Source organism: Azolla caroliniana, unplaced genomic scaffold, assembly GCF_043228905.1.
Source record: "Azolla caroliniana isolate FFs.n. ecotype wild unplaced genomic scaffold, voAzoCaro1.0.p SCAF_1, whole genome shotgun sequence".
Taxonomy (NCBI): Eukaryota; Viridiplantae; Streptophyta; class Polypodiopsida; order Salviniales; family Salviniaceae; genus Azolla; species Azolla caroliniana.
Window position 1 is genome coordinate 429,354 of NW_028230436.1, and position 15,655 is coordinate 445,008.

A 15,655-nucleotide genomic window follows, 5' to 3' on the forward strand; every position below is an offset into this window, starting at 1 on the left:
CAAAGAAGAACCAGACATCCTCGGGTGCCGGGTTTCAAAGCAACTCGACGTGGTGTGGAAGCAATAATGAAAATAAAGGAACGTGAGCTACACCGCCTAGAAGCCATGGCTAGGGCACTCTCTACATTGGAACCACGGGTCACACCCACATCAAAACCCTTTGACCCCCCACTTCTTTTTGAGAAGCTTGGGTGGAAATAAAAATAGAATTAGTGTAAAGTCACTTCCTTTATCGAGTATACCATGTATTGTACACTACTATAACTCTTTTAGTTTAAGTTCCATGTTTACTTTATTTTATTTTAGTTATGATGACTGGATAAATACTCATTTTGTTGTAAACCAATTGTCTCATGGGCCAAATTTGGCCTTAGAAGACGTCAATATATCTTTCTTTCTTTCTAAGTTGTCTCACTACTACCACCTCTTGGGAAAGAGGTCATGTCTTAACTACTTAAGGAATATGTGTCATAGGACATTAACTTCTATGACACACTAGTTACTATACAAGGAGGTGCGGTGTTCACACACTTGAGTATCCCAGAGTGTGTTCCCACTCACGGGAAGTTGAGTTCGATTCTCAACATGCAATATATGGGACATCAATGATGGTAATATGATGACCTTTGTTGTGTTTGACACAATGATATATTGGTGAAGCATCATTATACTAGTGCTAACAAATATAACCTTTATATTATAACGAAACCAAGGAGGAGGGTGAATTCTTGATATAATATCATAACATGAGAGAGAGTAAAAAAATCATCTCAAGATTTTTTATTGACGCTCTTTATGGTCGCCAAGAGGGTGGTGATGGCTCATACCCAAAATCATGACGTGCATTTTAATATGTTACCACTCGGTTTTGAATACATCACCATCATATGTGTTATTGTATTTTCATCATCAAGGTGTGGCTTGTCAATATTGACAATGGTAGAACCATGGGTGGTTTGACCATATAATAACCTCACATACTATACACCCACACAACCTTATATTCATCCAAACATTGTACATAAGAAAGAAGGATCAACGAAACGTACGACTGATTGGTGGATTGAGGACTCGTGGTGACAAACAAAGCATGAAGTCATAGACAGCCAATGGAAACAATATTACATCGACTTCAGGAAGACACTGAAGATCTTTGTACACGAGGAGGGTTTCTCTCAATAGTTGATCTCAAGTAGATCAATGTCAATCACAAGATATTAGTCCATCGTGTCATTCCTTCTCATATTAATTACTATTCTAACATTTGCATTGTCACTTTGTCTAATTCTTGTACACCCTTGTCTCCCTCTTGTGTCTCACGAGCACTCATGCCTCTCGATGTCTTAATTTTACTCCCTCGTTTCATCGTATCAAAATTCTTCCAAGCAAAGCCAATCATTCTCATTTACCCACTTGCTTGTTTTGTTCATTCATCTTCTTATATGCTTCTCCTATCTTATGATCTTTATCGTTTGTTCACGTACATCTTTGCTAATCTATCTTCTTGTTTGCCACTTGCCCATCTAAACATTTGAATGTCCAACCTTCTTGCATCTTCTCGCATGATCCTTCAGTCGTTCGCACATGGTCCTTCTTGCATCCACACACCTACTCACTCTTTTTTCCTACATGCATGGCGTTGTCTTTATGAATCAATCAAGCCATTTTTTTGAACAGGAAATAATGGGGAATTGTAACAAATACACGTGATTCTACTTCGAAAGCTTTTGTCATTGGCCAATGGCCAATGTTTTAGTGAATGATAAAATAGTTTTCTCGAATAATAGGTACAATTGTATTATACGTAAGAAGATATATATTATACTTGATAATGTTTAGGTTGAATGACTCGATCTCATTGAATGAAGATTCCTCTTTGTTGTGAATGTCGTAATGTACAAGCATATTATGCAAAGACAAGAAGGCCATGCATACATACATCAATATGATTAGAGGAGTGGGCAAACCCCAAAATCCAGATCATCAAGCATAAGCATTAGTGGGGAAACCAATGATCCAACACAGTTCAAACTTGAGAGAGAGAGAGAGAGAGAGAGAGAGAGAGAGAGAGAGAGAGAGAGAGGTAAAGGCATATGTACGTATGTATAAATATGGGGGCGGAATATAAATATCAAAAAAATATAGATGTTAAATAATAGGAAAGGAAATTAATGTCCAATTATGTAAATATATAATAAATACCAGGCTGGATTCTGTGTATTAGGTTTGGGTATGTTATGTACATATGTTATGTATGTATTGCAAAAATTGCGAGAGAAACAGAGGCCAGGCAGCAGAGAGACTGTTGTTGAGGAATACTTTCTCTCTCTCTCTCTCTCTCTCTCTCAGAGAGTGTTTCTTTCTTCTCCCTCACATTGAGAAACTGTTTGACCCCATTCTGTCCCACAGCAAGACAACAGAAAAAACAGGGTTTGTGTGTATCTGTGTACCGTCGTGCCTTACTCTACATCGCCATAGCGATGGCGAGCTCTACAACAGGTACCCAATTCTTTTACTGCTACAGATGCGATAGAAACATTAGAGTTCCTCCAACATCATCCTCATCAGAGGCGGGAGATGCAGGGGAACTTGTTTGCCCTGACTGTGGAGAAGGATTCCTAGAAGAAGTAGAAGCACCACCACAGCCTTCAGATCTTTCACTGCCGCCCACGATTGGTCCATGGGCGTTCAACGAGGCCCCTTTCGGTTTTGCACGTGGCGTCAACCAACCGAGATCTGGCGCACCACCTATCTCGCCTGCTGCAGCTGTGAATATGAATACAGGTATGGATGCAAACGCTCGTGGAGTGCCCCCTTTCGTGGACGTATTCTCAGCAATTCTTCAACAGATCCAAAACACACAACCAAATTTAGAGATTTTCTTTGATAATGGAGAAGGACCTAGACGGTTACCTGGTAACCTTGGCGACTACTTTTGGGGTGCGGGGCTAGATCAACTCATCCAACAACTAGCCGAAAATGACCCCAATCGATACGGGAACCCCCCGGCATCAAAATCTGCTATCGAATCCATGCCCACTATCATCATCTCCCAAGAACATCTTGGCACAGAGGAAGCTGCCCTGTGTGCTGTTTGCAAGGAAGAATTTGAATTGGGCTCCAAAGCTCGTCAAATGCCTTGTTTGCATCTATACCATTCCGAATGTATACTCCCTTGGCTTAGCCAGCACAATTCATGTCCAGTATGTCGATATGAAATGCCAACCGATGATGCCGAGTCGCAAAGAGGACGCGAACAAGGGGTCAGGGATATGACCGCCACCATAGAAACAGCCTCTAATAATCTGCCCTCAAGTCAGGGTTTGTCTAACACGACCATTCCAACAGCAACAATGAGTGGTAATCGGTTTCAGATTAACCTTCCAGGATGGTTTCGGAACACCAGAGCAGTTTCGCGCCAACCCACCAGAACAGTTTCGCAGTCACCCGCAAATGCTCAGGTGGGAACCTCAAGCCAAGCTAATAGTGCGGAGACAGTATCTAGTGGCCCTGCAGCTGGGGAAAGTATAGATACTCCTGGAGAGACTTCTCGACCTCATCGTGGCATTGGCATTGGTGATAATGATGATGATGATGAAGGTGATGGTGATAGAATCATGATGGAAGCCCTCCATGAAGATCTGGATTAGTAGGTACACACCCTCCCACGAACCAGAAAAAAATTTGTATATGTTGTTGTAAGTATTATGTATTCAGTGTTCTCTTTCTCCCCTGAGGCAGAAGGTGTTAAGCAAGGTGAAAGTTTGTTGAATTAAAATTAGTACTGTGAACATATTGGTTTGAATATATATAAACTTCAATGAAAAAACATATATCATTAGCAAAGCACAATGCAATGCAATGCCTTTGTTCTTGTATGATTTGTAAAACGCTAAAAGAACTACATAGTAGAAGCCATATATTTGTACATACAAAAGCCATATTCATGTGCAAAATTGGCGTTTTATACATTTATGAGAATGGCAAAAAGCTACGATGAACATTTTCTCAATGTATTTTAATTCCAAAATATTTTGGATATTCAGCACGACAGAAATATTGACACACTTTCCTATTGGATTTTTCTTTCTCATTATTCTCAAGTAAACAATGCCTAGTTTAGGCTTCTCAAATAGCTTTTTGGATTGAAGTTTCTCATAAAAATAAATCAAGAGAGTGCTAAAAAATTAGAAAATAATCCATATTCTCTTGACCTCGCATGTAAAGGAGTTTTTTGTTTGTTTTCTGGATTTTGTGAAGGTGGCTAAGGATGTTTTGGGATCTAGGAATGGAGAGATTTTTGCAGATGTTCATAAAACGCAAAGTTTTTCTTGCTATCAGGAAACTATATGGCAAGGGGTTCGGGTAATGAGTTTTCTATTCAAAGATTCTGCCAATGGTATCCTGTATTGCAATGGAGTTTCCATTTACATTCAGAATGCAATTATGGTCATTATAAGATCTTTGTTATCCACCCATGTTAAATATTTGGCCTTCATGAAAAGAGCTACCTTTAAACGCACATGTTGATTGACGACACTCTGTATCAGGGATTCTTATTCATAAGGTAATCCTACTATTTTTTTACCTTATGTTTTCTTGACATCCATTGAAAGTGTGTGTGGGAATGCAAACGGTTTGATGTGAGATTTCCTCGTCTTTGATCTAGAATTGTCTAATATTCAAGACTGTTGGTAGCTAGCTAGCTAGCTTCTATTGTTATGATGGACATATATATTGGTCTGTAATGAATAAAGATGTTACACATTACCTTTTGTTGATCCATTCTATGTTGTGGAGGAAATTTGAATGTGTGGCAAGAAAATTTTAGCAAATGGTATTCATGTCTCAATCCTGTGGATATATAAATCTGGAAGGATATTCAGAACTCTGAGCTTTCTTCGGTGGTAGATGATTCTGGAAGGATGTGAAGGTTATTCCGAAATCGAGCGTTTTTTTCTGAAATTTGGAACATGTAAATGATTCCTCAGGATATTTGGATTCAAGTCGTTTGTATAAATAACTTCTGGGTGTTTGTGGAATGCCTTACAGGGGATATTCAGAACCAAGAGAAAAAACAAGGTGTGTAATAAATTGGACACGCCTACAGCAATCTATGTCTTTTCTTGAATGTCTGTGACCACCAGAAACTAAATAGAGAAATATAGCGCATTTGTATCTCTCAAATCCCAAAAACTTGAATGAAATAAGTTACTTTTTGTATATCAATGGTCACTAAAGTTTAAAGCAAAATATGGTTTTTTGGTTATACCTTTGATCACCAAAGAGGAGGAAAATGTCTTTTTTTGTGATAACCAAACATTAGATGAAAATGTCTGGTTTTTACAGGTTTGATAAAAAAACCTAGATGAAAATCCGCCTGGTTTGTATATTTTTTATCACCAAAACTAGATGAAAATATCCTGTTTGCATACCTCCAATAACTGAAAACAATAGGAAAGTTGTGTCATTTTTGTGAATCATTGATCACCAAAAACTAAAGTTAAGTAGTGGTTGTGTGTATATTTGGTTTAGATGAAAAGCTATAATTTTATTTTTTGGAAAGAAGAAGAAGATATAGTTTTATATGTTTTGATCAATGAATAAAGACTTTGCACCCAAAACTTGAGGTAATGGTACATCAATCTTTTGTCCTTCCCAAATTTCTTTTCTGATCCATGCATCCTTGGATGGAAATTGAGGGCATACATAAGTTGGAGTCTCCATGAACCTTGGTAAGCATAGGAGCTACAAGTGTAAACAATTGTAATTGTTCTTCATGATGATGTCCCCGTCTCACTGATAACATGTGTGATAACAATTTGACAATGTGAATAGTCATGTTAGTTTCCCATTTCTTAAGCATGGATTGTTATACAATAATCTTCATTTGCTTATCTACCCGTAACATGTGCTAAGGTCTACTCTTAAGTAGATCTCTCTCACCCAGCTCTTCAGTGCCTCAACTTTACATTGTGGGAATTTTCTACCTCGCCTATCAGACATAAGACAATTCTTCATTTGCTTCTCTACTCGTAACATGTGCTAAGGTCTACTCTTAAGTATGTAGATCTCTCTCACCCAGCTTTTTAGTGCCTCAACTTTACATTGCGGGAATTTTCTACCTCGCCTATCACACATAAGACAATTCTTTATTTGCGTCTCTACTCGTAACTTGTGCTAAGGTCTACTCTTAAGTAGATCTCTCTCACCCAGCTCTTCAATGCCTCAACTTTACATCGCGGGAATTTTCTACCTCTCCTATCACACATAAGACAATGTGATGCACATAGTCTTTGGTGATCCTAAATAATTGGGGCTAGGTTTAAATCTATGGGTTGAAGGCCCATCTATTGAATGTAGTCGTGATGATTTTGTCGATTTGATGCATTGCACTAGACGTGTGTGCTGCGTGCAAATGTAGGTTTTAGACAATGCTTGAATGTTTGGATTTAGATAATTCTTTGAAAAGATCTATGGTTGGAGGACAGAATTGTTATAAAAGCTTGTACTACCCCCGCGGTTGCTATTATTTGTACCGGATTTGGATTGGGGGTCCTCAAAACTCTTTCACAATGGGACCGTCGCGTCTAGCTATATCATACGAACCAATAGAGAAATCTTTATGAAAGAAATTGAACGCGTCAGGTTTAGATAAAAAATTGAACCGCCCCGTTGTGATACTGAACCAGCCAGCAGTACCTTGATGTTTGGGAAGCGATCTATCGTGTGTATTGAATGAGAGTCAATATCAGCTGGGGCTGGGAATGACTCGCGAGTGGGCATCAACGGTTGACACACCCGATCTGCCTTAACCCTTCTCGTAGAGGAGGTGCCTTAGAAAAAATGGTTATGTTAATCTGAGATTCCATGTCATTATATGCCTATGTTTTTTTCCCAGGTGTGGGGTATCGTGTTTATTCAAAGCACCACCTACATATTTATGAGACACATGACTACCATTTCCTCAAAATTTGCTGACTTAATCTATAAAAGGTCATTCGAAGCACAATTCATCTTTACTACTAGCATCTTTCATGGCAATTGGATGAGCTTTCCCCAAAAGACAGAAATTTCATTATCTCGGAACTCTTCATTTTTAATCTGGGAAAGTTGTTAATGATCATAAATAGGTTAACGAGCATTACAAACAATCTAATGAGCGTTATTGAGATGTAAGTTTTAAAAGTAAAAACAATGTTGCGCTATGCATGTAATGTCTTTTTATTGAGTTTATTATAGCGTGCTGGACATAATGATCATAAATGGGCTAACTAATGCTACAAGCAATTTAATATGTGATGATGAGATATAAGTTTTGCGAGTTAAAACAATGATGTGCAATGCACGTAGGCTTGTTCTTCAGTGTATTATTGTCCTTGGCCCACAATGTCTTATTATTAAATCTTCAATATCATGTCAATCATTGGTTCACAGGATAGAAGAGGTGGACCTCCCACCTAAAGACGATGGGATTGGAGGACGCGAGGGAGGGGATGGAGTAGCCTTGCACACGACGGAAGGCACCAGTCCCGCCAACGACTGCAAGCTCTGTGCCGGGTGGCGGTGGGAATGCGAATTGGCCATGTTGACAAATGGTACCATTGAAAACACCATCATTATAGTCAATAGTGTTAAAAATTTGCTCTTTCGCACTTGAAGGAGACGAAGTGTCGATGGAGAGGCCACGAACAGTGCCTAGACTTTGGGATGTGCGACTGAGGTTGACGGTCATTGGCAATGCAAACCCATTGAGGTCAGCAGTGATGGGGCCGGATGATGATGTGGAATTGGATGATGTAGAATTAGTTCCGGTGGCATTGGCCAAGACGATGGAGTTCACACCGCTCTCAATGTGCAAGAAGTATACTATGGTTTCAGGTGGAAGCCCAACATCTGTTGATGAGGATGCACTAACTATACAAATGTTTGGGAGGGTTGATAGGAGTATCATGACTACGAAGAAGAGTGTAGTTAATGCCATCTCTTTTAAAACCTTCGGTGCAAAACACAAATGGAAAAGGAAGAAAGTTTTTTTTGTGCTTGTTTCAAGTGATTCCTATCTTTCACAACACTCACATTTATATAGACAAATAAAATGAAAGTAAAAGAGACATGTTCCTTTAAGGAAACTAAAGCAAGCATAATGCTCAAAGTCATTAAAAAACACCCATAAATTTTGACGTTAATGTTGACACATTGACGAGTTTTGGGTTCTAGAAGAAGAATATATAGACTTACAAAACATTGCATCTTTTGAATTGAGTTTGTTTGGAACATTTTCTTTATTGACTTGCCTAAGACCTGTTCAAATTTGAAGTTGAGACTGCCCTACTTAATTTTGGCTTCATTGAGACCATCACTACCATATCATTGGGCTCCATGGATATTACATCACATGTCTCCATGCATCCAATATGCTACATAGGATTAGCAACAATTATCATATATTGACACATTAGAAAGATATAAAATATGTTCTCCAATTACCCTTGCATTTTGAGTGATCCATTCACAATATTTAGTGCAAAAACCTCTTTGCTACAATTGGTCCCATCATTTTGTGCTCAGAACATCCTTGCAAGGAAAAACTTTTTGGTGTCTTTAGGTCAAATTCATAACAACCCTGAGACCCAATAAAAGGGGCTTTGTATCGGTGAAGATTTAATTCCACACACAATTATGAATTTTATGTTCTAAAATTGCTTCCTCATCAACATGGAATGAATTTCACCATGTATATCACACTGATCAGCCAACTAAAAGAGTGGTGTTGATTGTGGCTTCTATACCATTAAAAACAAAAAGTAGTTAAGTCATTTTTCTTGTCTTAGTATGTGGTCTGCGGCTGGATATGTGCTACAAATACAATCAGACCATCGTTACCTTGTGGTCCTTAGTGTTATTCTACAATAACACATTGTGAATTTACTTGGTGCTACAAATACTTGAATCGAAGGGATGAAATAATGGAGGTTTCTTTTTACAATACATGTTAGGGCTAGAGACCCACACAAGCATATCTAATAGAATGCATGCACCCCTCAAGTCTCGATATAAAACTAGGAAAGATAAAGGATGCGGATGGTGTGATATATATGGCAAAATACATTCCAGGTTTTTTTCTTTTGGTTTGAGGGGGGGGGGAGATTTTGGTAAAAGACATGTATGGTTTTCTGACTAGTGCTGCAGTACAAAATATGGTTTTCTTCTCTTGCACAAAAAATATTTACAACTTTTGGAAACAGACAAGATCCACAAATGGAGTTTAATCAGCATAACAAAATGAAGAACCACAAAACCCAATAAAATAGCATTAGAAGAATGAAAAGGGACACCGAACGCTTTTCATATTTTTTATTCCACAACATTTCTTTTCAAAGATGGTAACTGGCTACCCTGAGACTTTTTTATGCTGGGTTGTCGTTTCGTTTTTGAGACCTTATTCTCACATCCTTTATCACCTCGTTTGCTATGCCGAGGTATTACTCTAATGGGAATGCCACCGAGGTTGAAATCTTCCCGCAATGCCGATGCCACAAACCTCAAATCTGTCTCATCCACATCCCCGGCCCCTGTGATGAACACAACAAAAGTGGGAGGTCTAGCTTTCACTTGTGTAATATACCGCATCTTTGCTCCATAACCACCTTCTCCTTTCCGTGGATGCCGACTCAATACCTATTTGATAAAAACCATATAAATTGGACTTAGATTATGTATTTAATTTCAAGACAGCAACTAAAGCTAAATACCTCTAAGCTTGTGGCAGTATTTACTGGAATCAACCCTTAAATTTCCGAACATTTCAAGAATAGCTAAGTTATCAGTTTTCAGGAGCTCTGCTTTCTCATTATTGGGTATATTGTATTTTCTTCTGTGTATGTTGTGGGTTTGTTTCGTTACAGAAGAGATGAGAATTTATAGACAATGTTGAATCTGAGCAATGTTAGAAACAATTTATCCCAGAAATATACTACCAAACAAGATTATAATTCTTCCAGTCTATGTCCTAAGTTGAAATCATCGACAATCATTCCAAGGTTCACGCCTTTACTGTAGGCTGAGTTGGAGATTCTGTTTCAAGTAAAGGTATGTGAGGGATATTTCGGTGCCTTTGCCCAAATGTGTGTGCATATATGAATGCAAATGTAACCTTTTGAAGCCAGTTATTTAATCGTGCTGTTGGCAGCCTTGCATTCCACCTTTCATAACTCTCAAACACTTTTCGCATTATCGCTGCTCGGCCTTTCCCCTCAATAGCTGAGACAAAAATAATCGGAATGCCTTCAACCTGCAATGACACGAACATGGATGACAATTAATAACTTCCTCTAATGATGGTTTGATATCGCTACAATCTAAGTCACATTAAATATGTTTCTATTTGCAGTGGCACGCCCCACAGGTGAAAAATGAATCAAATAGCATGTATATGCATACAGAGAGCTTTAAAATAAAGTACATATCACTTAACCATACTTGGATATTTTGTTGTCCATATCATTACATGACAATCATTATGTAGATTTTTTAACTTTGTCATAGTCAGGCTTAGAACTTTTTACTTAGACTGACTTTGTGATTTAATAAAGATTAAATGGGCCAAACCTGAGGTAAAACCGCATTAACTTCTTCTGGGACTGCCTTCATGACTTTATTCCTCAACTCAGCTTGATCTTTTCCTTTGAGAAGATCCATCTTGTTGACAACCACAACAAGACCGCGGCCTTCTTGTGTGACCCAGCGTGCAAGAGCTACCTCTGACTGCAACATACTCTTTCTTGCTTTTGCAACCTGTACAAAGGCAAGGTAAATAAAAACAAATTTTACACCTTTTTCTTATCTGAAAATTCATCCATACGTAGAAAGAGAATGGCAAACACAGTTTTGAGAAAGATATATCCAAATTAATAAGTGTAGAGTCAAGATTATCTACATTCAGGAATGCTTTGAGAAAAGTCATTATTTGATCAAGGATGAGCTATTATTTCATGTTCTTCCTAATGGTGATAGGCAATTTGGGAAGGCTGAACATTTGGACCAGGTCTAGGTACAAACATCCATCCCTAAATGTACTATAATGATTAACTTCATGCACAACGGGACTTCCATGCTACACAGTGAAAAGAGATGTCTAATTTCTGAGTACTTCAATAGTAATGCAAATCTGTGTAGGCTCTAAAGAGAGAGAAAGGGTAGCTAAAAATAGGCATCATTACGCATGGTATGAAGAATGAAAGAAATTAAGTAGTGTAATGGGGAGCAAGAAAACCAAGGTAAAATGCGAAACATTATGAGGAGAAATAGCAGTGTGAAGCTGTCATAATGGAGCAACAGAATGTATATAAATTTATCTTAAATATACAACAATAAGAACAAAAACAAGGAAATCCTCAAAACTGGAGAAAATAGTTTCAGGAATTGGGTAATGAAAACTAAGGTGAAATGCTTAACATTATGAAGACAGACAGGCAATGGTGAAGATGTCAGAAAGGAGCAAGCGTATATGTATACGACAGCAATGGTGAAGATGTCAAAAAAGATCAAGGCTATATATATAAGTTTATCTTAAGTCCACAACAAAAACAAGGAAATCCTCAAGATTGGAAAATAGAAATCAATCTCTTACAATCACAATCAAGATGTTGTCTTTGATAGACAACAGAAATACAAATTCAAACCTCATTTCCATCTAGCACGAGCACAACGATATTAGACCTCATTAGGCTTCGCCTAGCATGCATAGCACTAAGAGCTGCTGGACCTTCCTTTACTTGTGCCCTTTGCATCCACCCAGCTGTGTCTACCTGCAAACATAAGAAAACAAAAGGCATATAATGATTTATTTTAATATTAGTCCTTTGATCTAACCATTTTTACCTATATTGACGCCCTAGTACACTTACAAGGTAAACAGTTTTATTGTTATAAGTGAACTTCACCCTCACGGCATCACGTGTTAAACCTGGTTCCGGCCCTGTGAGTACACGCTCTTCTCGAAGCAAAGAGTTCAAAATAGTCGATTTCCCTACATTTGGACGCCCAGCTATTGCTAGCTGGAGAGGTAATAGAGCACCTTCACTTGTTTCATCGGGGCTTGGTTCTAAGCTTATGAAAAATAGCATAATGTTTTGATCAAGAACATATATAAGTATGCAGTAGTAATGCATACTTTTAGTAAGATCATCCATACCTTTGGTATTATTGATGTACTCTTGGGCTTGTTCAAGTAAAGGTCGCAGTGTGTCATATAGATCTGTCAAGCCTTCCCCTGTCTCAGCTGATATAGCTAATGGGTCACCAAACGCTAATGCATGTGCCTCGCCTAAGGTAGCATGAAGAATGCCAGTAGCATCGGTGTGTAGTCCTTCAGCTTTATTCACAACCAAGATAATCGGAATATGTATGTTTTGCTTGCGAAGCCACTTTCCTACTTCTGTGTCTAGTGGCTGCAACCCCGCTCTAGAAAGAGATCAAAAGCTCATACACATCAGAAACAAATAGAAAATTCATGTACCATCTCTCATATACCATGCCTGTAGTTCCCCAAAATTCCCTCACTTTTTCACTATCTCCGCCAGATAGCCTCGGTCAACCCAAAGAAGAAATGGGGCGAACAGACCATAAATTGCTCAAATATTATATATAAATTGAGAAATAGAGAGTTGAGTTTCCCATATAAGTTTTCTTAGGGGCATTTGAGGAAATAAAGAAAAAATCAAGGGTATTACAGGAATTTCTTCGCTTGAATTTTACAAAGAAATGAATGGTGTGCTATATATTACCTGCCATCAAGAAGAAACAAAACAAGATGACATTGGGCAAGTGCAGTTGATGTTAACCCAGCAGTTCGGATTAGAACGCTATCTGGATCTGCTTCTGTTTCTAAACCAGCAGTGTCACAAGCAACAAAGCGCAAATCACCTATTTTTGCAACACCCTCTCTAATGTCTCGAGTGACATGACCATCAGGTGTGTTATAAACCAATGCCTCCCTCCTTTTTGTCAATCTGCAAACTTACAAGTGCAAGAACCACAATCATCAACATTGTGCATATTTAAAATAAACATGAAATCCCATACACACCACATCAATCAACATGAAAGAGATTATACAGAATGGGCAGCATCAGCATGTAACTCTTGCCATAGTCCCAGGATTGTATAACATCACATCTAAAGTAGGTTAATCAACCAACTTGAACTTGCTCCTATGAAGGTGAAGAATGGTGTATACTTTTTGTGTGGTGAATAGTAACATGTATGGTTCTTACTATCAGAAATTGGTAATTGTGCATCATTGAGTAGTTGAATGCAATCCTACCTAATAATGTTATCTGAAGGGCTCATACATAGTGGAGGTATGCTATATTTTTACAAGCTAAAAATATGAAAACATCTTATTGCACATTAGAAAAAAATTAGATTTTGCATTCAATTTACCAGTCGCATCATTGAGTAGTTGAATGCAATCCAACCTAGTAATGATGTCTATAAGGCTCATACACACAGGAGATATGCCATATTTTTACTGGCTAAAAATATGAAAACTTCTTTTTACATTTTGTCCTTTAATTTATCAGTTGCCACATGTTTAGCCCATTGTTTAAGACACATTGCATGTTCATATATACATAGATATATGTATATCTGACCACACCATATCTACACACAACCATTCCATGGTATAGATTCTAGAATGTATAATTCCTATGACCTCTGGATAAAGTGGTAGATACATACCCCAGTAGATTTGGGCCATATGAAAACATCCACCATGTGCCTCAAGTGCCCACAACCACAAAAGTAGCATGCCTCCATATATAGATTTCTATTGGGGTTTTCCGTTTTAAATAAAGCTGATTTTCCAGCCTTGGATCTTCCAAGAATTGTGACCCTTAGCAACCTATTCCATGACATAGATTGTAGAATGTATAATTCTTATGACCTCTGGATAAAAAACTAGTAGACAGATACCCCTGATAGATTCATGATATAACACGTCTCCATATATAGATTTCTATTGTGATATACAAATACATGGAAGAAAGTCTCTTCTAAGCCATAAAATAGTCAGTCTCACCTACATAAGCTTTTTAAGATACCAATTAAATAAAGTTTATTTGCTAACATTCGGATCTTCCACCATTCAAGTATTTTCCAAACCTCTAACAAGGCCTGACTCAACAATCAGGTCTGTTAGACCCTATTCCCATTATATATAAATAGCATTTTCTAAACTCTGTTAAAACATTGTCTTGCACTTTTTCTCGTGTTTTATTAAATTTAGTGTTCTAAATATTTAGATTTTGTTAAATGCAAGATTAGAATTGAAAAATATTTAGCATTGCTCTTCAATAATGCTATTAAATCTTAATGATAAGTGGCTCTTAATATAATGTACCTGTTAAATAAAGCAGATTTACCAACATTGGGTCTTCCAACAATCATGACTCGAGGCAGCATTTCGATTTTAATATCCACTCCAGGAGCATTATCACGAGAAACCTTGCTATTGCGTTGCCTTATATCTAATTCAATGTCCAATGGCACTGTCTCTATCACCACACCTGAAATGTCTGCATCCTCCACCTCTTCTGAGGAATTATTGCTACCGATTGCATAGCTATCATCATCACAAATCATACTCATTTGTCTATCCATGACTTGATCTCTATTAATGTTGCAGCTTTCATCATCATAAACCACGCCGATATGTCTTTTCGTGAACTTTTCTCTATTGATGGTATATATATCATCACCAGGAACCACGCTATCTTCCTCCGCCCCAATGACCTCTTCTTCACTACTCCATTCAGTCTCCAAGTCTCGGCATTCCGCATCTGATGTATTATGAAGTTTACTTTCTCCTACTTTGCAGAGGTCTCGAAGATGACGTTCTCCCTCAAACTGCAGCTCTGATGTTTCCAACGAGAACGCTACAAAAGATAAGATTGGAAGGCTTAACGCCACCATATACATACGATTTGCGTGCATATAATTATACATGAGCATACACGTAGTCATATCCATATGCACGTATTTTCGAGAAGAGATCGTGGAAGAAGTACTACCTTATATATATGTACAGCATACAACATATGTGCATACAAGTAGGGATGAAGAAGCCAGGAAGTTCGTAAGGAGGCATACGTACCTCTGAGGGTTCTGCTGAAGCAGCACAAGGGAGAAGAAGATGAAAAGTGAGAGTGGTGCCATTGTCGTGGAGAGCAAATTGAAGAGTTCTTTTTAGCAGCGTTTGCGAATGCGGGTGCAGGTGCAGGTGCAGCGGAGGAGAGCGGAGCTTCTGACCTGCACAGGCTCCCAAGAGAGCGCTTCCAAGCTCTAATTCGCATGACAGGAGAGATTCATACACATACACACTCCACTCCTCCTCCCTTCAGGTCAATGCATACATATATGAATCATGATATACATATACTCTAGACTCTAGAATCTACATAACATACATAACTACTCCGAGGGTTTATACATACATATGTACATCATAATTCGCCTCCTTCATCTCGCATCCATACCCTACCCTTGTCTACCCTATACACTTCCATTTATGTATGTATGTATGTATGTATGTATAGAAATGCACCCACATGATGTACCCTCCACACATTACATTACATTGCATTGGATA

At 38.2% G+C, this 15,655-nt stretch overlaps 3 protein-coding genes across 5 annotated transcripts; 1 reads left to right on the forward strand and 2 right to left on the reverse strand.

Moving 5' to 3' along the window:
* The first annotated feature begins 2,373 nt into the window (after positions 1-2,373).
* Positions 2,374-4,775, forward strand: LOC147868081 (E3 ubiquitin-protein ligase RING1-like). The gene is made up of 2 exons (XM_087315075.1): positions 2,374-3,653; positions 4,261-4,775. Exon 1 carries the CDS (start codon positions 2,481-2,483, stop codon positions 3,648-3,650), a length of 1,170 nt encoding a protein of 389 aa, XP_087171201.1. The 5' UTR covers positions 2,374-2,480; the 3' UTR covers positions 3,651-3,653; positions 4,261-4,775.
* A 2,433-nt stretch (positions 4,776-7,208) lies between these two features.
* On the reverse strand, positions 7,209-9,279 carry LOC147868082 (uncharacterized). Its single transcript, XM_087339355.1, has 5 exons — positions 9,234-9,279; positions 8,949-9,062; positions 8,242-8,304; positions 8,116-8,132; positions 7,209-8,059 (listed from the first exon to the last, which is right to left on the reverse strand). The coding sequence occupies exons 1-5, from the start codon at positions 9,277-9,279 to the stop codon at positions 7,424-7,426; spliced, it is 876 nt and encodes a 291-aa protein (XP_087195481.1). The 3' UTR covers positions 7,209-7,423.
* A 19-nt stretch (positions 9,280-9,298) lies between these two features.
* On the reverse strand, positions 9,299-15,393 carry LOC147868083 (GTP-binding protein). 3 transcript variants are annotated; one of them, XM_087315094.1, is made up of 9 exons: positions 15,308-15,393; positions 15,161-15,274; positions 14,408-14,942; positions 12,789-13,013; positions 11,910-12,465; positions 11,685-11,810; positions 10,612-10,797; positions 10,157-10,294; positions 9,299-9,681 (listed from the first exon to the last, which is right to left on the reverse strand). In XM_087315094.1, the coding sequence occupies exons 1-9, from the start codon at positions 15,357-15,359 to the stop codon at positions 9,358-9,360; spliced, it is 2,256 nt and encodes a 751-aa protein (XP_087171220.1). In that variant the 5' UTR covers positions 15,360-15,393; the 3' UTR covers positions 9,299-9,357. The 3 variants fall into 3 exon arrangements, with proteins under 3 accessions (XP_087171220.1, XP_087171229.1, XP_087171213.1); XM_087315103.1 differs by having other exon boundaries at positions 11,910-12,106; positions 12,197-12,465; positions 15,161-15,375; XM_087315087.1 differs by having other exon boundaries at positions 15,161-15,375.
* Between the last annotated feature and the right edge of the window lie 262 nt (positions 15,394-15,655).